The sequence below is a fragment of the Plecotus auritus genome, assembly GCF_963455305.1.
Source record: "Plecotus auritus genome assembly, chromosome: 2".
NCBI lineage: Eukaryota > Metazoa > Chordata > Mammalia > Chiroptera > Vespertilionidae > Plecotus > Plecotus auritus.
In genome coordinates this window covers 66257289-66278712 of record NC_137771.1, presented here as the reverse complement: position 1 = coordinate 66278712, position 21424 = coordinate 66257289, and the positions used below count along the sequence as shown (strand labels likewise).

General features: G+C 39.8%; 1 protein-coding gene across 1 annotated transcript in view; it reads left to right on the top strand.

The window, feature by feature from the left end:
* Positions 1-270: 270 nt before the first annotated feature.
* The window catches only part of COL24A1 (collagen type XXIV alpha 1 chain), a gene marked incomplete at both ends in the record, with an annotated part of 318029 nt that continues 296875 nt past the window's right edge, over positions 271-21424 (top strand). The window contains 2 exons of the mRNA XM_080655503.1: positions 271-326; positions 11760-11821. Of these exons, the coding sequence (XP_080511629.1) occupies positions 271-326; positions 11760-11821 (118 nt within the window). The remainder of the gene's footprint in view (positions 327-11759; positions 11822-21424) is intronic.

Genomic DNA, 21424 nt, shown 5'->3' with positions numbered 1-21424 from the left:
CTCCCTCCTCGCCTGCCCTCCCAGGGGAGCGCTACCCCCGGCTCCTTGGTTTCCTAGTCAGGGAGCTAGGAAGTCTGTCTACCCTTTGGGTGCTATTTCTCTCCCTCCCCATCTCCTCCCCCCCCCCTTTTTTTGTTGTTGTTGCGGTTGGGAGCATCGTTTTCATGTGATTTTGTTTTCCTTTTTCATGGACAGTACCTGCACCCTTAGCAGAACGGAGTTGGCTTCTGTTTTCCGTTAGCGCTTCGCTGCACGGACAAATGCATACAAATGCATTTAGGAGCCCACAGGACAAGGCGTGGAAAGGTCTCCCACACGGCAAAAACGTAAGTAGCCCACCCGCAGGGGCGGGGGTCAGATCAGCCTCTCTCCCCACCCCCGGGGCCCGCTGAGCGGGACGCAGTTTGTGCTCTTGCTTCTTGGCACTTTTTGAAGTTGGGAGCCGTGAGCAGCCGTGGCATCTTCCTCTTGACTCCTCAATTTGTAAGACACCGTGTTTGAAAGGAAGTCTCCTGCCGGCGGGTCTCTCAGATAGTTTATGTTAAAAAGATCCTGTGGTTCCGGAGGGAACGCTTGTTGGCCTGGGTCCCGACGCGGGCGGCAGCGGCTCCCGCAGCTCCGGAGCTGGGCTCCGACCCCCGCCCGCCCGCGCTCCGGCCGCCCTCGCGCCCTCCTTCCCATTGCCTCCCTCGGGGCCCTGGCTGAGCTCCTGCTTCCCCGCGGTGCTCCTCCGGGCGTCCAGCCTGGCGATTGCTGGGGCGTTCGCGGGACCCTGGGCACTGTGCGCTCAGCCTGGAGAGTGGGGCACGGACGTGGGGCAGGGTTGCGGGTTGGGAAAGAGGGTGCCCACAGAATGTCAGGCATCAGGGCATTGCTAAACCCACGGGACTCGGGCAATCGCCTCTTGTCCGTAAGAGGCCAACAAACGCGCTGCACATCTGGGGCCGGGGCTGCGTCGGGATCACTGGCTTGTTTCAGGGGAAGGGGCTGGACGCGGGGTGTGGGGGGACTGCTCCTCACGGGAGTTGTTCACGGGGACCCTGTCTGCACCCCACTTCCTCTTTGGGCACTGTACCTGCTCCCACCTCCTCACTGGGAAAAGAGCGTTGATGGGGAGGAGGGTGCATGGCCTGGGCTGGCTGCCCTGGACCCTCTGGAAGAGGTCAGTGGGTTATGCAAGTTTGTTTCTGGGCCCGTGGGCGGAAGGGACTGAGTGGCTGGTCTTCTCCGCCTCGAGGCTGCCCCAAAGGAGAGTAGGTGGGAGGAGGGCAGGGGGCGGAACTGACGGTGGCTACTCAGGGCAGGCGGAGGCGGGGTGCGGAGAAAGACCGCCTTGTGGCAGTGTTTGTATGAACATGTGCTTGCCAGCCGCGTGCGCCGAGCCAGCCTGAGGCCGGCGCGCTCTGTCCTCTGACCTCCGGCTTCCAGACAGACAAGGATGCGCCTCCCCACGCGCCCGCGGGCAGATGAGTTGGAGAGGAGTAACCTCCGCCACCCCGTGCGTGCGGCGAGGTGCCGGGCCCGGGAGACCCGCGTCCAAGAAGAGATCGGGCTCTTCCAGTAGCCTTCCCAGAGAGGCTCACGCAGGTCCCACCGGGTGCCCAGGCATGTTTCCCATCCCTTTTCTAGATAAAAGCCCCTCTGCGTAGACCCGCAGGGAAACCGAGGCCAGGTGTGGGGCGGGAGGGCCCAGCGGACCCCTTGGGATAGGTCGCATCTTCCGGCTGATCTGGCCCATGGAATCCGAATGAGGCTCAGGCTCCTGCAGGTCCAGAACCCAGGAGCGACTGGGTGAGGCCCTCCATCTCGAAGCTTCCCTGTCCATCCCGGTGCCCTCTTTGCCCTCCCTGCCAGCTCCCCCTCTCCCGAGGGCTTTCCCATGCCATTGAGCAAGGCCTAGTGGCTGACTAATATTCCCCTTGGTAGTGACCAACCTTGCGGATTAAATCAGATCTTCTGCTCCTCTCTGTCTTGTCTGGTTTACACTTCCCTCCCAGACGCTCCCAGAAAAGGCCCTGCATAAATTCTTGGGCAGTTTGGGGTTTGTAAATTGGGTCCAGATGATTGGGGGGAGGGAGGAAGAGAAACCAAACAGAATGGATTACACCGAGGAACTTCTGAGGAAACATTAGACTATGTGGAATGGAAAAGAACCCTTGTGAAGAGACGTTGGGGTGGGCAGCAGATCCTGGGTGCTGATCTCCCCTGCCTCCCAGAGGGTCTCTCTGCCAGGGGTCTTGCAGCCTCTTGGACATCCAGTTTGTTCCATTCCAGTTGCCAGTGGGGGTGGGCTGAACAGAATCAACGGTACTCAAGGTTACATCATATTGCAGCCCCTCACAGCTCCAACCACACACATGCAAGTGGGGAGAAACTATTACTGATTGAGATGAGAAAATTATTTCTTGAAAATATCCAATTTCCATAAAGAATTTAGAGTTCTTCAGTTGCGCGCGCGCGCACACACACACACACACACACACACACACACACACACCATACCAATAAACCCTATATGGTGGGGACTTGGGAGAAGCAGCTGCTAAGCTAATAATAATGTCAGGTCGCTGAATTAAACCTTAGAGTCCCTAATGAAATCCCTGAGATTTTAAATATTCACCATCTTTTTGTGGTGACATTTTCCAAGAGCGGGAGCAGTATTTTATTTATTTATTTATTTATTTATTTATTTATTTATTTATTTTAAATCTTTATTGTTTAAAGTATTACATATGTCTCCTTTTTCCCCCCATGAACCCTCTCCAGCCCATCCCCACCCCCCAGGCCTTCAACACTCTATTGTCTGTGTCCATGGGTTATGTATATGCATACAAGGTATTTGGTTGATTACCTCCCACCCACTCACCTTCCTCTGCCTTCCCTCCAAGATTCCACACTCTGGTCCATGCTTCCCTATCTCTGGATCCACTCAGTTCAGTTCATCACTTTTATTTTGTTACTTGGATTTCACATATGAGTGAGATCGTGTGATACTTGTCTTTCTCTGACTGACTTAACTCACTTAGCATGGTACTTTCCAGGTCCCTCCACACTGTCTCAAAGGGTAAGAGATTCTTCTTCTTTTTTTTTTTTTTACTGCTGCATAGAATTCCATGGTATAAATGTACCACAGCTTTTATATCCACTCATCTACTGATGGGCATTTGGGCTGTTTCCAGATCTTAGCTATTGTCAATTGTTAGGGGCAATATTTTAAAATCACAATTCTGATTCGTCACCCCCAAACACTGACAGTTTAAAACTGGATCCCTAAAGACGTTTTATTTCATGGGGTTGCTTTCAGATGGGTTACTTAATGTGAACTGTGGAATTAATAAAAAGGAAACTAAAACCGAAAGTCAGTGTTAGATACATTCATTTAACATATGATTGGAAAGTCTCCCAGGCAGGCTATTATGATACTTAAAGGGTTTCTATAACCAAAAGGGGGGTTGGATATAAAGATCTATTTCCTAGCTGGCATGAAATTCTGTTTTTTAAAAATTGCTTGGTTATGTTTGTATTCAAGTAAATGTTTAAAATAAACTGATGTCTCAGGGAGAGGAATTGTAATTTATGGAAAATGATTTTGAATGTTGTTTAGACATCATCCTTGGTAGCCTGTAAAATTATAGGGAAAATATAAATTTTATTAATGAGAATTAGAATAGCTGTGCTAGTTTCCTTGCTGAGCTTTTAAACTATGACTTATTGTATAATTTGTAATTCTGAATGAGAAGACCATTTCATTTTCATTCTCACAAAAAGCTAATACTTTTCTGTTATTCATTCACTCATTTATTCAGCAAATGTTTACTGAGCTCCAGTTATGTGCCCAGCATGGTTCTAGGCCAGTGGTTCTCAACCGTCCTAATGCCGCGACCCTTTAATACAGCTCCTCATGTTGTGGTGACCCCCAACCATAAAATTATTTTCGTTGCTACTTCATAACTGTACTTTTGCTACTGTTAATGAATCGTAATGTAAATATCTGTGTTTTCCGATGGTCGCGACCCACAGGTTGAGAACCGCTAGCAGGGTCGCCTAAGACCATCGGAAAACACAGATATTTACATTACGATTCATTAACAGTAGCAAAAGTACAGTTATGAAGTAGCAACGAAAATAATTTTATGGTTGGGGGTCACCACAACATGAGGAGCTGTATTAAAGGGTCGCGGCATTAGGAAGGTTGAGAACCACTGTTCTAGGCAGAAGGGATAGAAACACAATTGCTACCCTCCCAACGTGCCCATTTTAGTATAGGAAACAGAAAATGAAACAACGAAGTTTAAGAAAATAAAATAAGGTTATATACAAGAGGACACCTAGCCGTCCTGGGTAGGTGGGAAGAGTAGGGAGGCATAATATTGGAAGGAAAGGCTGACCAAAGGAAATGAAATCTACACTGAGACGTAAGTGGAAAAGGCATACATTTTCCAGACAGAGAACAGTAAATGGCTCAAAGGTGAGACAGCACAGTGCATTTGAGGGCCTGAAAGAAATGAAGTTGGTTGGAGCACACATTGTAGAGACCTGGATCTGGAGAGAAACAAAGAGGAAATATAAAAGGCCTTTGAACCAGGTTACTTTCTTAGATAAGTAAATGGAAGTTAGGATGACCTGACTTCTTGATCTTGGGATCAGGGTGCAGGTGGAAGATGCCAGGGAAGTTATATATTTGTTGAAACTCAGTCCACTTGGTAGCAGTAGATTTATTGACTGATGTAGTCACTCACTTAAAAATCTTTATTTAATAGTAGTATATGCCCAGAATTTTGCTAGGTTAGGCAGCAATCAGTTTAACAATCTCTGTGGTATTAGGAGGACAAACTAATTTCAATGTAGTTGTTGTTTTTTTTGGTTTTGTTTTTCTTGCTACTTATTGGACTCTGGGCTTTCTGATCACTTGAATTTCTTTAGCATTTATCTCTCTGTTCTCATGAATTGCTTGCATGTTTGGAATTTAACCAAAACTTCTAGTGAGCTACACACTGGATTAATTATACAAATTCCTATTTGGTTGAATTGATATTCCAAGAAATTTATTGTATATAAGTTACGGACACTTTATTGAATCATTCAACTGCATCCCCAACTGCTGGGATGAGAACTTTTTTTCAGTTATTTGGGCAACAGAGGACAGAAATTTACTATTTCTGGATCTTCGCAGCTAGTAAAGAACAAAATCTGTAAAGCTGTCATGGCTTAGAGACGTTTTTGGCTTGTAAACCTAGTGTGGTGGAAATTGTTGAAATTATTGATGTACATCACATGTGTGTTTTTCAGATTAGTTCACCCTTTCCAGTTGGTTTAAATGAAAATCACCAACTTATAAAATAAAAGTTTCCTATTCATAGTATTTCAAAAGTCATTCTTGTCAGTATAAATCCAATCTATGTAGGAATGAGCATCGGTAGTCTGAAGATATATATCGTAATACTTGAGGGTCTCATGGGTACCCTAAACAAAAAGATGCCTGCGGTTCCCTAAGTAACTTAGACCAGTGGTCGGCAAACCGCGGCTTGCAAGCCACATGCGGCTCGCGAGCCGCGGTTTGCCGCTCTGTTGACTAATGAGTTTGCCGACCACTGACTTAGACCCTTCAGATAAAGAGAAAGTTTAATAACTTTAAGAATTGTTTAGGGAAGATGCCTTGGATGGCTATTAGTTCCTTAAATACTCTGATTATGGTCTTTGGATATCTATTTCCTGCCTGATCCCCTTTTAGGCCTCACCCCTCACATGTCTGGTTATGTTTTGACTGTGGCTTATCTCAAACTGAAAATGTGGCTAACAGACCAGACATACAGAGTATCTAATATTTTGTTAGATATCCTCAGATATTAACATCATGGGTTATATTTTCTGAACCTTTATTGAATGTTTGTTACCATATTATTAACTTGTTTTAGACCTGGTTTGATTTTGTTAAATGTCATGAGTATATGTACTCTGTTACTTTATATTAGTGACACATGCTCCAGAAATACAAAAAAGTGAGCAAAACAGATGTGCTTTGACTATTTGAAAAAAAATATACTTAATACACTAACTAGACTTTTTGTTAGAGTGATCTAAACAAATGGACAAATTAGAAAACTTAGTGGACTATTTTCATTTAGTTAAAAGAGTATGGCCAGAACTGTAGCAAGACCTTTCTATATTTGTGGTTAAATAACATGATTTTATGCATAATTTATATAACATCATGCTCTATAATTTTATCTTTGTCCTCTAATGCCAGTATATTAATAGGACCTCACCATACACAAGAATTTTAGGGTTTTATGTTTAGGATGTACAATATAAAATTTATATTATGACATTGAATAACAGAAAATTGAAATGACCTGCCCAGGGTCACACAGTGAGTTATGAATAAAACCAGAATTAGTCTTCTCACTCCCAGGCTAGTGTTATTTTCTTAACCATGTTTATTAAAAATATATTTTTATTGCTTTTTAGAGAGAGAGGAAGGGAGAAGGATAGAGAGATAGAAACATTGATTAGAGAGAAACATCATTGGTCAGCTGCCTTCTTGCACACCTCCTACTGGGGATCGAGCCAGCAACCCAGGCATGTGCCCTGACCAGGAATCGAACGTGTTCATGGGTTAACATTCAACCACACTGGTCAAACTAACCATGTTTTTTCCCCCAACAACTTAATATAGTTATAACTTTACTAGTAATTTATTGAAATACTGCAGCAAGTCTTAGCACTATATGTACAGCATAAGGAGAGTAGCACAGACCACAGATGCTACCCTTGACAAGTCTATCACTACCATTAATGTGGAAATGTTTTTTCTTTGTGAGTAAAGGTAATATCATGGGGGGCAGGTGCGCAAAACCAAACAAACAAGCCCAGCCCAACTCGATATTACCCAGAAAGCTTGAACCATTAGATATCCATTTTATATAGTGATGGAGTGTGGCTCTTTACCAAACTGATTGTCAATTAAGCTTGATATCTTCTTTGTGTTCCCACTCAGAGATGAGAAAAACAGTTTAAATGAAAAAAAAAAAAAAAGAAAGAAAGAAGAAGGCTTCCACTAACCCTATCATAGCAGATTTTTAAAAATTATCTTTTTCTTCTTTCTTTACTTTCCCAAGAGTTAAAAAAATTAGGTCTATAGGGAAAAATTGAATTCCTCAATCATTGGAGATGAAAATGGTACTCATTTCCTATTTAAAAATATCTACTGTCAATATCATGTAAGAAATGGATAAAAGGTGAAGACCTATTACTTGCTCAGATATTAATTATTAATCCTATCTAATAAAAGTAATATGCAAATTGACTGTACCTTTGCTACACCCACAAGCCACGCCCACCAGCCAATCAGGAGCGAGTATGCAAATTAATCCAACCAAGATGGCTGTGGCCACGGAGCAAACAGGAGGCTTGGGTTTTCCTGGCAATGGAGGAAGCCAAGCTTCCCCACACACTCTGGCAAGCCCTGGACTCTACTCAAGGCTACAAAGTTTCAATTATAGAAGATAAATAAATCCCAACAAAAATGGCTGCAGCCATGGAGTAAACAGGAGGCTTTGGTTTCCCTGGCATTGGAGGAAGCCAAGCTTTCCGCCCACCCAGGCCTTTGCTCAAGGCTACAAAGTTTCAATTATAGAAGATAAATAAATCCCAACAAAAATGGCTGTGGCCATGGAGTGAGCAGGAGGCTTGGGTTTCCCCGGCGATGAAGGAAGCCAAGTTCCTGGCCTGCCCTGGCCTCTGCTGAAGGCTACAAAGTTTCAATTATAGAAGATAAATAAATACCAGATACCAGGGCCTCCGCTTGGGTCGCTGGGGGGCTTGGCTGGCCTGCAAACCACCATAGGCCCCTCACCCAGGCCACCCCATGCCCCAAGGGAACCCCTACCCTGATCCAGGACACCCTTCAGGGCAAACCAGCTGGCCCCCACCCGTGCACCAGGCCTCTATCCTATCTAATAAAAGAGTAATATGCAGATTGACCATCACTCCAACACACAAGATGGCTGCCCCCATGTGGACACAAGGTGGCCACCACAAGATGGCCAGCAGGGGAGGGCAGTTGTGATCGATCAAGCCTGCAGGGGAGGGCAGTTAGGGGTGACCAGGTTGGCAGAGAAAGGAAGTTGGGGGCGACCGGGCCTGCAGGGAAGGGCAGTTGGGGGGGACCAGGCCTGCAGGGAAGGGCAGTTAGGGGCAAACAGGCTGGCAGGGGAGCAGTTAGGCATCAATCAGGCTGGCAGGGGAGTGGTTAGGGGGTGATCAGGCTGGCACGCAGAAGCGGTTAGGGGCAATCAGGAAGGCAGGCAGGCAAGCAGTTGGGAGCCAGCAGTCCTGGATTGTGAGAGGGATGTCCGACTGCCCGTTTAGGCCCAATAGGATCGGGCCTAAACAGGCAGTCAGACATCCCTCGAGGGGTCCCAGATTGGAGAGGGTACAGGCTGGGCTGAGGGACACACCCCCCCATGCATGAATTTCATGCACCGGGCCTCTAGTTAATTATAAAAGGTACAACATATATGAGCTACAATGAAGTTACAATTAAAGCTTCAAGAGTACAGAGACAGGGGAAAGAGCCAGGCCTCTTTAGGGATGATGGGAAATTTCTTGGAACAGGTGCTGTTTAAATTAGGCTTTGATGAAACCTAACATCCTGACAGGTGGAAACTGAGAGGGCATTTTAGGCATTTACATGGTCTGTCCATGGAATAGAGAATAATGTGGAATGGCTGGAACTTTGAGGGTGTCCCATGTAGTGGTATCTATATTGCTAAAACAAGAAGGCTGGAGATGAATAAGGGCCTTGAACACCTGGTGAGTAATTTGACTTTTTCTGTTCTTTCTTACTTGGCTGTTAGTTTTGGGCATAATCAGAAAAAGAGAAATAAAATCAGTCATTGATTCCCAACTCTCCATTACTCATCAGCTGCAGTACAGAGGTACACTTACATAGGGTATGGCTCAACTGATTTGTCATAATTCCCTAAAATCACTTGGTTAAGGGATGATGTTGATGTGTTCATATTTTCCTGCCTCACTCCAGGAGTGAACTTGTTAACGTGTGTAGAAAGAACTGAATTTTCTAGTTTTCTCCCCTGAGGTCATTTGGTAAGTCTATGGGGTGGCTAAATTGCAAAGTGAATAATGCCGTTTGTTGTACTCTTCATTAGTTAGCTTTATTCTAATCGGAAAAATGCCTGTTGGGTTATTATCAAGGTCTAAGTGATCCAGATTTCCTTGGGCAGGTGAGACGTGCTTCTTTTCACATTCCGTTTTCTCCTAAAACAGCATAATTCTGATGTGCTCTCCTTTAGAGACTGTAATGCTGAGCCACTCATAATCTCACTGATATATATCATGCCAGTTATTTGTTGAAAATATAAATTTGAAAGGAAAAGAGCCTCCTTTTATACAAACTCTAGATCGTATTGGGATCCATCCTAGAGAACCCAGAGAAATCATTTCAATCTCCAACAGTGGTACTCAATTTTGTTTGTACATTAGAATCAGCTGAGAAGTGTTTAAAAATCCCTGTACTACAGACAAATCAAAATCAGAATCACTTGGGCTGGAGGTAGGACTGGCAGGAACCAAGTATTAGGAGTTTTTAAAACTCTCCAGGTGGTTCTGCTGTGCAGCCAAGGTGAAAAACAGATCCAAAACGTGTGGGCCTTGCATCACCCCTCCAGTGTCATCGAAGCTAGAGTAGTGGTCCTCAGAGTGTGATCCCAGTTCAGGGGCATCAGCATTGCCTGGGAACTCATTATAAATGCAAAGTGTTGAGCTGCACCCCAGACCTAGTCAGAAGATCTCAGGGTGGGACCCAGCAATCTTTAGCCCTCCACGTAATTCCCATGCATTCTAAAGTTTGAAAACCACCAATATAGAGCAGTAGAAAGGATTTTTTTTTTTAAAAATTAAATAATCTTATTTGTGTCATGATTTGTAACATGATTTAAGCAAAATTATATTTAACTATATTTAAAGTACAATGTAACTATAAATAGTAAATGGCCTAAGATGCTTTTCTTAGAGTTTGGTACACACGTAATCTATATTAGAATCACTTAGTTGGAATCATACACATTCTGAGGATCTTCTTCAAATTTATGAATCATCTCTGCGGCAAGGCCCAGAATCTGCATTTGTCACAAGAATCTCAGGTGGTTCTTTGGTAAACTAGCATTTGAAAAGCATTGTTCTAAATGGATGACACCCTGTCTGGGAATATTTTATAGGCTTCATTAAAATATTGTATATGGTTCACTTATTTGCCCATATCAGTTGAAATTTATAACCCTATCTTATAAAAACGGTGCTCTGAACTGAATATAACCATAGAATGTGCATTTTTCATTTATTAAAAAAGGATTAATACCATTTTAATACAAATGTTATTTCCTTTATATCAAGGAGAATAGTATAATTTTATATTGTTGTCTCACTTTGTAAAAGATCATCTTTCTTAGATTAAGAGGCTCTTTATACTACTTGGTAAAGGTAAACAATTATTGTTGGTAATAGACAATGTACCAATTACTACTAATACACCAGGAACTTAATAAAAATAAAAATTAACTTTCAGAAGGCTCTGTAATCACTCCTTGCAGAATAGTATTTTACAGAAATGTCATTTGAGGAATCCCTGGGTTAGAATACAAAGCAGAATCAGGATCTATATTAGCAAAAATGAAGTAATAAAATATTGTTGTCAACATGCTCATTAATTTTTAAAATCATCTCTATGATTTTTCACTTGGGAAGTAGATATAGCCAATCCTGAAGACTATTCAACAAAGTATCAAAAATGTGGTTATACTGAAAAAAATCACAAAGTATTTTTACTTAGCTAATCTATATAAATGAAGATTTTGATTTGCAGTGATTGGGTATTGTGCTCACAAATACTACTAATCAAAATGTTCATGTTGTTATCTACAGGCCATTGTTATTTTCAGAGGCAGAGAATCATGCATCTAGTACAAGGGATTTGAATATGATATTCAAATGGCTTTTATTATAAATTTCATTTAAAGAATAACTAGTTCCGTCAATCTATGGTTAAGTGACTATAAGTTGTGCTTATTTTGTGTAAATTTCTATTACTTTGCATAAATTGCATGTATGGTAATTTAACTTAATGTAAAATAATACAATGATAATAATAATGTCACCTATACATTTACTGAGTGCTTCCTATGTGCCAGGTACTGGTTTGTGTGCTACACATGAAGTTTTCCAGTTAATCTTCAAAACACCTTATGAGATAGATTTAATAGATGAAGAAACTGAGGCACAGAGCAGTAAAAAGGGAATAATGTGCCCTAGCCGGTTTGGCTCAATGGATAGAGCGTCAGCCTGAGGACCAAAGAGTCCCGGTTTGATTCCGGTCAAGTGCACGGACCTTGGTTGCAGGTTCCTCCCCGGCCTGGTCCCTGGTCAGGGCGTGTGCAGGAGGCAACCATTCGATGTGTTTCTCTCACATCAATATTTCTCTTGTCTCTCTCTCTCTTCCACTCTCTCTAAAAATCAATGGAAAATTATCCTCGGGTGAGGATTAACCAAAAAAAATAAGTAAATAATGCTGGAACTTAAATCCAGAACCCTTGTCCCTAATTAATATGAATATTAAAATACTGTGTTAATTAAAATAATAGCTTAACTATTAATCTTGTACTGTAGCTCATTTTGCATTTTATATGATTTATAGGTTGTAAAATGTCCAACTAAGTTTTTCCCAATTACTTTTCTTTTCTTAGGAAACTGCTTCCTTTTATTGTGCTATGTGTGGCAGGGGCTGCTGTTCATGCACAAGAACAAGGTAAGAAGGTCACCTTGATGCTTATTTGCTTATAGAAAAATTCTGCTCTCAGACAGCAAAAGCACATGAGTTTAAAGTCACCATAACTTTAAATTCAACAGTAAGTAATAAAAAATTCTACCCAGCACAGTGAGATTGTAAGGATGAAGAAACCAATGTTGGGGGGAAATATGACCTTTAAGAAATTTCTCAGATCTTCCGTCTGTAAAATTGCTTACATTTTTAAGCAAACTCTCTATAAAAGGGAAGTTTTGTACAGTAAAAAGGCTTTGCTTGTGACTTCATTGTAAGTGGGAGTTGTTGGGGGTGGCAAACTGTGCCTGAATTACCTTTGCACTTCTTGAAATAACACAAGCACATACTAAATGTTCCCTCTAGATTTACATCATTAAGAAACAAAATAAAATTTGCATACCAGTGGGCTTGGGATTTTATTTAATTCAAATGGAGAGGTTTGGAAAATAGTTCAATGTTTTGTTTTGTTTTTGTTTGCAAGCTAGTTGCTCTGGTAATATGGTGATAAGAGTTTCAGGAATCTGTACCCTCATTTACTCATTTATTAAACAACCTTTTAAAAGTATCTTCCATTTGCCACATAAAATCCTAATTGCTAATAATTGAAATATGAATAAGATAACATCTCTAGCCCAGTCAGTGTGGCTCAGTGGTTGAGTGCTGACCTATGACCCAAGAGGTCACCAGTTCGATTCCCATCAGGGCACATCCCCAGCAGGGGGCATGCAGGAGACAACCAATCGATGTTCCCCTCTCATCACTGTTTCTAGTTCTCTCTCTCTCTATCTTCCTCTTTCTCTAACAAATCAATAAAAACATTTTTTTTTAAAAGCTCAAGTGAGAGAGAAAAACCCTGAAACTGTGTTGGATCTACAGGTAATATCATTATGCACCCCCCCTCCATTTTTTTCTCTTCAGCCTTTTATCAGCAGGGTGGCCAATTTATTCATTATGACAGAACTAACTTTTCAATTCAATGAACCACTTGTGAATTTAGTCAATCAACCAAATAACTGTAAGAAAATTACAAGTAAACAAGGACAAATAAATGAAATACATGTAGGTAGAGAGAAGGCACAAAGGAAGCAGTGGTGCTATATCTGATTGACCAAACTGAAAAGTAGATAGATAAATACTCTGTCAAATAGCACATCATTGAATTAAAGTGTCTTGAAAGGCATTTTGTAATTCTCTTTTATGGGGAAAAAGTATGAGCTCACATGTCATATGTAACTTCATACAATATTATTCTTGACCAAATAATTTCTGATACTTTAGTTTGCTTCAAGTAATCATGAAGAGGAGAGAAAGTATATCTCTTAATTTCTTGTTATTACTATTATAGTTTCTGAAATTTATTATGTACCAGCCACTGTGGTAGCAGAATATATATTTTCTTCACTACCACCTCATTACAAGTTGTTTATAATTATGCCCATGATAGAACTTCTGAAACCAAGATTAGGGAGAATAAAAGAAACTACCCAAAGGGTTACAGGCTAATAATGGAAGAATCAAGATTTGAGATCAGGAATTTTGACTGTAACATCTACAAATTCTTTAATAGAGGGAGGAGGGTAAGTATTATAGATAAAGAAACTGAGGCTGAAAGAAGGGTCTTGTCCTGGCTCAGACAACTAAGACTGGAATCTATGTCCATCTCTGTCAACAACAACAACAAAATTCCACTACACAGCCCCTTGCAACACAATTGCCACCATCTGATGTTATGAGTTTAATAATTTACAAAATGTATCATAATTAAAATATTAAAAATCAAGGCAAAGAAAAATATAAGTACTAGTAAAGGTGAATATTTGTGAGTAGAGTAAATGAAAGATATCTTTCAACCTTAAGGTTTTATTTGTGGAATACAAAATGTACTCTTTTATTTCAGGGTGAACATCAAAATTATAAGGTTTTTTTTTTTTATATAACCATAAACTTTTATTGTGAGTTCTTAACAGGAAGAAAAACTTTTAAAACTTCTTTGACTTTTGAAAATTGGATACTTTTGAGCATAAAAAAGAAATGAAAATAATAGTATGCTATCAGAAACATAGAAGTACTTTTTTCCTAAAATATATGTTTTTTGTTAGTTGGCAACATACAAAAATGTAACATTTAATCAGGAGATTAGAAAAACATTTGCAGAGAAGTTGTGGTTTTATAAATATCACAAATATTATTTGCAACCTTAATTTAATACTACTGAATATATCTATTTGAGCTAATGACAATCCCAAATTAGACTTCTCAGAAATAAATATATTTATACTTATGAGCATTTTTGAAACTTAATAAAAAGTCAAAGTAATACAAGTATATTTTTATTTTTATTGTTAATCTTTACCCAAGGATATTTTTTCAATGATATTTAGAGAGAGTGGAAATAGGTAGAGAGAGAAACATCAATGTGAGAGAGACACATAGATTGGCTGCATTCCAGGGATGGAGTCTGAAACAGAGGTACGTGCCCTTGACTAGAATTAGACCCAGGACCCTTCAGTCTGTGGGCTGTCGCTCTATCCGCTGAGCCAAACTGGCTAGGGCTACAAGTATATATATATATATATTTTTTTTTAAATATATTTTATTGATTTTTTACAGAGAGGAAGGGAGAGGGATAGAGAGTTAGAAACATCGATGAGAGAGAAACATCGATCAGCTGCCTTCTGCACACCCCCTACTGGGGATGTGCCCGCAACCAAGGTACATGCCCTTGACCAGAATCGAACCTGGGACCTTTCAGTCCGCAGGCCGACGCTCTATCCACTGAGCCAAACCAGTTTGGGCTACAAGTATATTTTTAAAAGTCAAGTTTTACCACAAAATACAAAGCAACAAATAGTATCCCTTGATCTTACCCACTCCTTCAATCCTTTACCCAAACTCTCTTTTAGCACCTCTTAGCTTTAACCACCATATTTCTTAATAATATGCTTATATATTATTTTGACTTCCTATTTATGATAGTGAAGTTTTAACAATTTTATACTATCATATGCCTCCTTTCCCCCACATTCCTTCTGTTCTCAATATAACTTTATCAAAGTTTTTGGTTAAATTAATATTTATATTTTACCTTACTGTGACCATGTATTTTTTTTTTTTTACCACTGACCCATGCACATTCATATTTTCTTTCCTGCACAGCATTTTTTGTTTGTTTTGTGTTCTGTGTCACTATCACTAATACTTCTCAGCTACTCCAAAAGAATTCTAAAATTTCTTTGAAAAATACTTTCCAAAACATACACCAAATACTCCAATCATTTTTTTTTTTTACTTTGAGATAGTTCATCTGGAAGCTAAAATTCTCCTGTTTTACTATGGATGTGTTACATATGTCCCCCTGTTTTCCCCATTGACCCCTTCTTGGCCATCCCCCCAGGCCTTAGCCACACTATTGTCTGTGTCCATGGTTTAGGCATATATGTATACAAGTTCTTTGGTTGATCTCTTCCCATCCACCCACCCACCACCAGATTTTTCTTTTTCATCATCTGTTTTCTTATTTGAGTGGAGCGTAACACCCAATAGCATCCTGAAAATGTGTACTTAAGTGGTGCATTTTGTACCATTGTATTTCTGAGAATGTGTTTATCTCACCCATGTGCTTGAGGGTGGTTTGGTAGAGTATATAATTTTAGGCTGTAAATAGTTTCTTCTCTCAGAATTTTAAAAACTTTCATCTATTGTCTTTTGGCTTTTCATCTATTGAAATCTAATATTATATGAATTCTTGATTCTTTGTATGTGAGCATTCTATTTTCCTCTTTAAACCCTTATGATAATCTATTTGTCCTTGATATTTTTAAATTACAATAATGTACCTTGGTACTGGTCTTTTTCAGTTATTGTGCTGGGCATTCAGTAGGTCCTTTCAATGAGGAAACATCTTCAATTTTCTTGTAATTTTCTCTTGTCAGTTCTTTTTCTCTGACATATTTAATTGTGCTTTCTGCAAATTCTGCTGGCCAGATATTGGATCTTGTGGATTGAGCTCCTTATTTTTAGTTTTTATTTTCCCATCTTTGTTTTTTATTCTATTATATATTATTTCCATGAATCACTATTGCAAACATTTAAATTTTTTTTATTTCTGCTGTGTTTCAATTTTTAAGAGTGTTCTCACTTCAGTTGTCCCCCCTTTAAAAAAAATAGCATCTTGTTCTTTTTTCTTTAATGCAATATCTACTCTGCAGATGAGAATAAATTTTTTTGAATTGATTTTCTTCCTTCACTGTCTTTGTTTTTTACACATTTTAACTTTTATGTTGGAAATGTTCTTTATATGTCTGTTGTACCTGTGTTATCACTGAAAAATAAGGTACTAGAAATATACTTGGAAACTCTGTTTGCATGGGTAGGCTTGTTAACTGCTGTATTTTACAAAGAGGGTGATGAGGTAGGTCTTATCTGACCATCATGTTGTTGGACCACAAATGTCTAGGGCTATACAGTTTCCTTAGATAAGAGTCCTCCAATATCTTACTTGTAGAAAATAATCCTGGTTGCCAATGTTATTGAAGTTAAGTGATATAAAGAGATTCTTATGGGGTTCTATAATGAGCCAACTCAGCCAGGTTCGGTGAGCCTGAGAGGTGGCGGTGAAGAACTGAGAAAAGACAGACAAGAAAATAAAGCTGGGTCTAGGTGGGACACTGTCCTCTCTGATGGAGAGCTAGCAACAGCGCCACAGCCTGTAAGCCTAGTCTTTATTTTATAGCCAGATTCCATGAGGCAAAGTAAGGGCATCATCAAGATGTTTACAACATTCTCGTGGGTTTTGCATCTACTCAATTACATGCACCTGATCAAGCTTTGTTTACTTGCTGCACCTCCCACAGCCTATATCACTCAGCCACGTGGGACCACAGGTTTGGACCATAGGTTCAAGCTTACAACTATAGCCTTTGGCTATAATTGTGCTGGTAGGGCTTTGCCCTCCAAGCTGGGACTTGCAGGTGGCTTTGCCAAGAGAGGACTGTGCCCTCTCATTAGTCCGAGGCTTGAACCTGTCCAAATGCTGTAGCAGCTCTCCACAGGGTCCAAAGAGGGCTGTCTCACCAATTAGTATGTAGATTTTGCCCAAATCCCCTTATTCTCATTATGGTGCTTCTCTTCTATATTCTGCCATGATTGTTTCGGTGTTTCTACTTGAGTCTTCTGTTACGTTCTCAAAGCTTCTTATTTAGACTTTCATCTCTCTCTTCTTCCCTCATTTGAAGCCCCAATGCCTGCCTCCTGATATCAGTGATTTGGTGCCTTCAATTCTTGAGCCTTTTCAGGAATTTTCTATGTGAATTTTCCTGCCTGTCATTAACACCCGCCTCTGTAAGCCCCAGTGTTCAATTTTTTTCAGCTATGGTAACTACTTCATTTGCTTTTCATCTTTTAAAACTTTGTTGATATCTCTTATTTGCTATTGTCTCATCTACCCATTTACTTTGCCCATGTACTTTGAAACCACATTTCCTCGTTCTCATTTTAGTGAGATTTTAAGACTGAGCAATGATAAACATCTGTTATTTGCCATGTTTTTAGTTACTCCTTTAAGTTTTAACACAGCTAAGAAAACAATTTAACTATACTATTAATAAGTATAAATTTTGTTTTATAACCACATTTTAGATATAACTTAATGAATCAATGATTTTACTTCAAGAGAGAAATGAATTCTATAAAGCTGTTTCCTGAGCATTTGACAGATATAGATCCCTTTTCTTATCACATACAGTCTACTTTCCTTAGCACTCTGTCACTGTTGGTGGGCTCGCTGCCAGTGAGATTGACATAGCTGCAGTGCCTCTACATGATAACTTACACCATGTGAGATGTGGAGTTCATTCTCAGCATACACAGCTTTCTCAGGTTCATGATCCCAAGGTATGAAAACCACATGTGTAGAAATCCTTATGTGTAGAATAGTCGTCTCCAGAAGAGTATTTCCTGTGAAAATTAATTCAAAATGTGTTTATTGTTAACAGAGAAGCAGCTCATTCTAGCTGCAGTTACTCCAAGTATTTTCTGCCAAAACCCATTATGGACACTTAATTAAAAATTTTATATGTAGGTTAAAGCTTCATTTCTCATTTTATAAATAGGTTTGCTTTTATGTCTTTAACCAGAATAGACGTGCTATTTACATTAAGAATAACTTAGGGATGTGAGGGTGATCTGGATGCGACATCTGTCACCCCATTGATCGCCAGATTTAATTTGGCTGATCTGGCTGGCTAGGTGGGTGTCCTCCTCCTCCCTCACTGATCCATGTGTGTCCCTATCCCTCCCAAAGCTGCGTGCTCAGTGCAAGGGACAACTTCCCCCCAGAGGAGAGGACCTGTCTTCAGTCAAGGGTATACGAGTAGCTGCGGTCCCCTACTAGAACCTCCAAAAAAGCTCTCAAGAATAATTTAAAGTCACAATTTCCACTTTTTACATAACCAATGTGACAGCTGTGCTAAAGCACAGGTGCTTTGCAGCCAGAAGCCTGGGTTTGTGTCTAGGGTCCCATGCTTATTAGCTATGTGACCTTGAGCAAGTACCTAAAATACTCTGAGCTTCATTGTCAGCAACTCTAAAATGAAGATAATAGTTGTTGTTCAAATATGGTTGTTGTATGGATCAAATGAAATAACACATGTAAAGTGCTCAGTGTATGCCTGTAACATGATGAACATACAATAAATTTTAATAGAAAAGAAAAGAATACTTCAGATCATTTTCCCCTCCATATACTCATAATACTGAAAAAATAAAATAAAAGTGTTGGTTTTAAATAACATTCTTTAGTTCCTTAACTCAGTGAGCTAGCAGCTGGGAAGTCTTAATTCTGGCAATGACCAACTATTGGGATTTGACTACATAGAACAATAGAAAGTGGATTTTGGGCAATTATCTAAATAATTTAGTCAATTTGGATAAATGTGCAAGGAAAGGAAAAGTATATTGAGGCCTGTATAATCTTTATTGTTTACAACGTTAGTAATTTTATTTTAAACAATCATTTTATTTTTTTTCTTTCCTATAAGCTAGAAAGAATATAGCTTTGGGGCTTAATTGATCCAGATATATGAACATTTTTAACAATGAGGATTGATTAATATTAAGTGCTATATTATATTAATTTAGTTCTTTAATAATAAATTAACACTGAAATTTATTAAACTCTGCTAAGTGTTATTCTGTACATTTTATTTAAAATTGGATAATTTTTTAAAAAGTCTTTCAAACTATCAATTACTAAGAAATGTAAAAAAAAACTTACATTTTTGAGGGGTAAACTTAGTACTTTCCTTATTTCTCCTATTTGCAATAAAATATTGTTGGTATTGACAGGTAAAATGGTTCTTTAGTTTTCTGTACTTGTAAAGCAAGTGTTACTATTGGTTCTCCTGTATCTATTTCTTTAGCCATATGCTATACTCTACTACAGAGTCAATTATATACCAACTGGATTTAGAGTAAAATACAAATACTTGAGTATGAGTCATAGTTTTATTATATGCTGAGACTTGATTTTTCCTTTTTCTCTCTCTTTCTTTTACCCATCCTTGCTCATTTCCTTCCTTTCCCCATTTTCTTTCTTTCTCTCCTTCCACTTCCCTTTCTACTTCCCTCTTTCTTTAATTCTAACTAGTGATAATATATCAATGCTACTAACTGTGCAAGTTTCAAATGAAAGACAAGCAAAGTTGGAAGGCCTATATATCAGCATTAGCCTTATGGGCTTAGAAGATTGATTTTAATTGCACACTAAGAGGAACTATTTGTCATTAGTGTATAACAAAACAACAACAAACAAAAATTGCATCGAAGGCTTAAAGATGAGGTAACACTTGAACTGAGTCTTATAAGATGAGTAAAGTTGGCATGAAGGGATATACTTAATGGGGCTCTGAAAGAACGGAATTTAAAAATCACAGATAAGCATTGATATGGAAAGAAATTCAAGGAAAATCAGTATCAAGAGTGAAGAATGCTATGGAGTGAAAAGATATATCATTAGAAAGTTAAATATATAAGGGCTAGTGTAAATTAGGGAGTCCCCAAGATCATGATTACTTCTTACACTAAATGCAAGTTTGAGGGTCCCCAAGAGCACCTTCAGGCTCAATAATTCTCTAGAAGGATTCATGGAACTCAGTGAAATCTGTTATACTCATAGTTATGGTTTATTACAGAGAAGAATACATATTAAAATCAGCCCAAGGGAGAAGCCCCTGGGGCAGGGTCTGGGAAAGTCCCACATGTGGAGCTTCCAGTTGTCCTCATCCAGGGAATCATGGCCAGTGCCAACTTTCCCAGCAAAAGTATGTGACAGTATGCATGGAATATTGCCAACGGTGAAGCTCACCTGAGAACTCTTGTCCAGAGTCTTTTTTTGGTTAATCCTCACCCAATGACATATTTTTATTAATTTTTAGAGAGAGAGGAGGGAGGGGAGACACACACACACACACACACACACACACACACACACACACACAGAGAGAGAGAGAGAGAGAGAGAGAGAGAGAGAGAGAGAGAGAGAGAGAGGCATCAATGTGAGAGAAATATCTATCGGTTACTCCGATACATGCGATGAACCCACAGCCCTTTGGTGTGTGGGACGATGCTCCAACCAGTTGAGCCACCCAGCCAGTGCTTGTCCAGAATCTGCTGAGGCTCTGTCATATAGACATGGTCAACTGCTCAGGTAGCTGATCTCAGTCTCCAGTCCCTCTGAAGGTTGAACTGATACCACATGACCCAAAGCCTTCACCATAAATTACATTGTTAGACTATCTGGTATGGCCCAAGGCCCCCAGGTAAACAAAGATATTAATCAGGCAAGACATTCAAGGGCTTGTAGATTACTTTCCAGGAGCTGAGGGCCAAGACAGGACTGTTCTTTGGTCAAGTTTAAATTCTTTACTACACATGTAGCATGTGGGATTGGGTGCCATAGAGGAAAGGGTGGAAAATAAGGGTTTGAAAAAGTGGAATCAGGGGGAAGGGGAATAATTAAAGCACATCTTTAATATTGTCAACAATAAATAAATAAAAATTTTAAAGATGGGGGCCCTAATGATTCACTCACATTACTTGACAGTTTTACAATAAGGATACCAACTCACAGTTATAAGTGCTAATTTAAGAAGTTATAACTCCTTAAATGTGTTAATCTGCTCAACCTCATAAACTATATCATAGGCACACACACAATTTCATGCAAAAAATGCAAAAATTATTTTAGAATGAAGTAATAATTTTTTAATCAGAGAGTGAGAGGATAGAAAGTAGAAAAACTATTTAAAAATATATATATTTTGATGATTTCAGAAAGGAAGGGAGAGGGAGAGAGGCAGAAACATCAATGATGAGAGAGAATCAATGATTGGCTGCTTCCTGCATGCCCCACACTAGGGATCAAGCCCTCAACCCTGGGCATGTGCCCTGACCCGGAACCTTGACCTCCTGGTTCGTAGGTCTATGCTCAGCTCAACCACTGAGCTGTAACGGCTGGAGCAAAGTAAGACAAAGTGGGATAAAATGAAAGGAAATGAGATCAGAGAGGTGAGAAGCGAACTGATAACATAG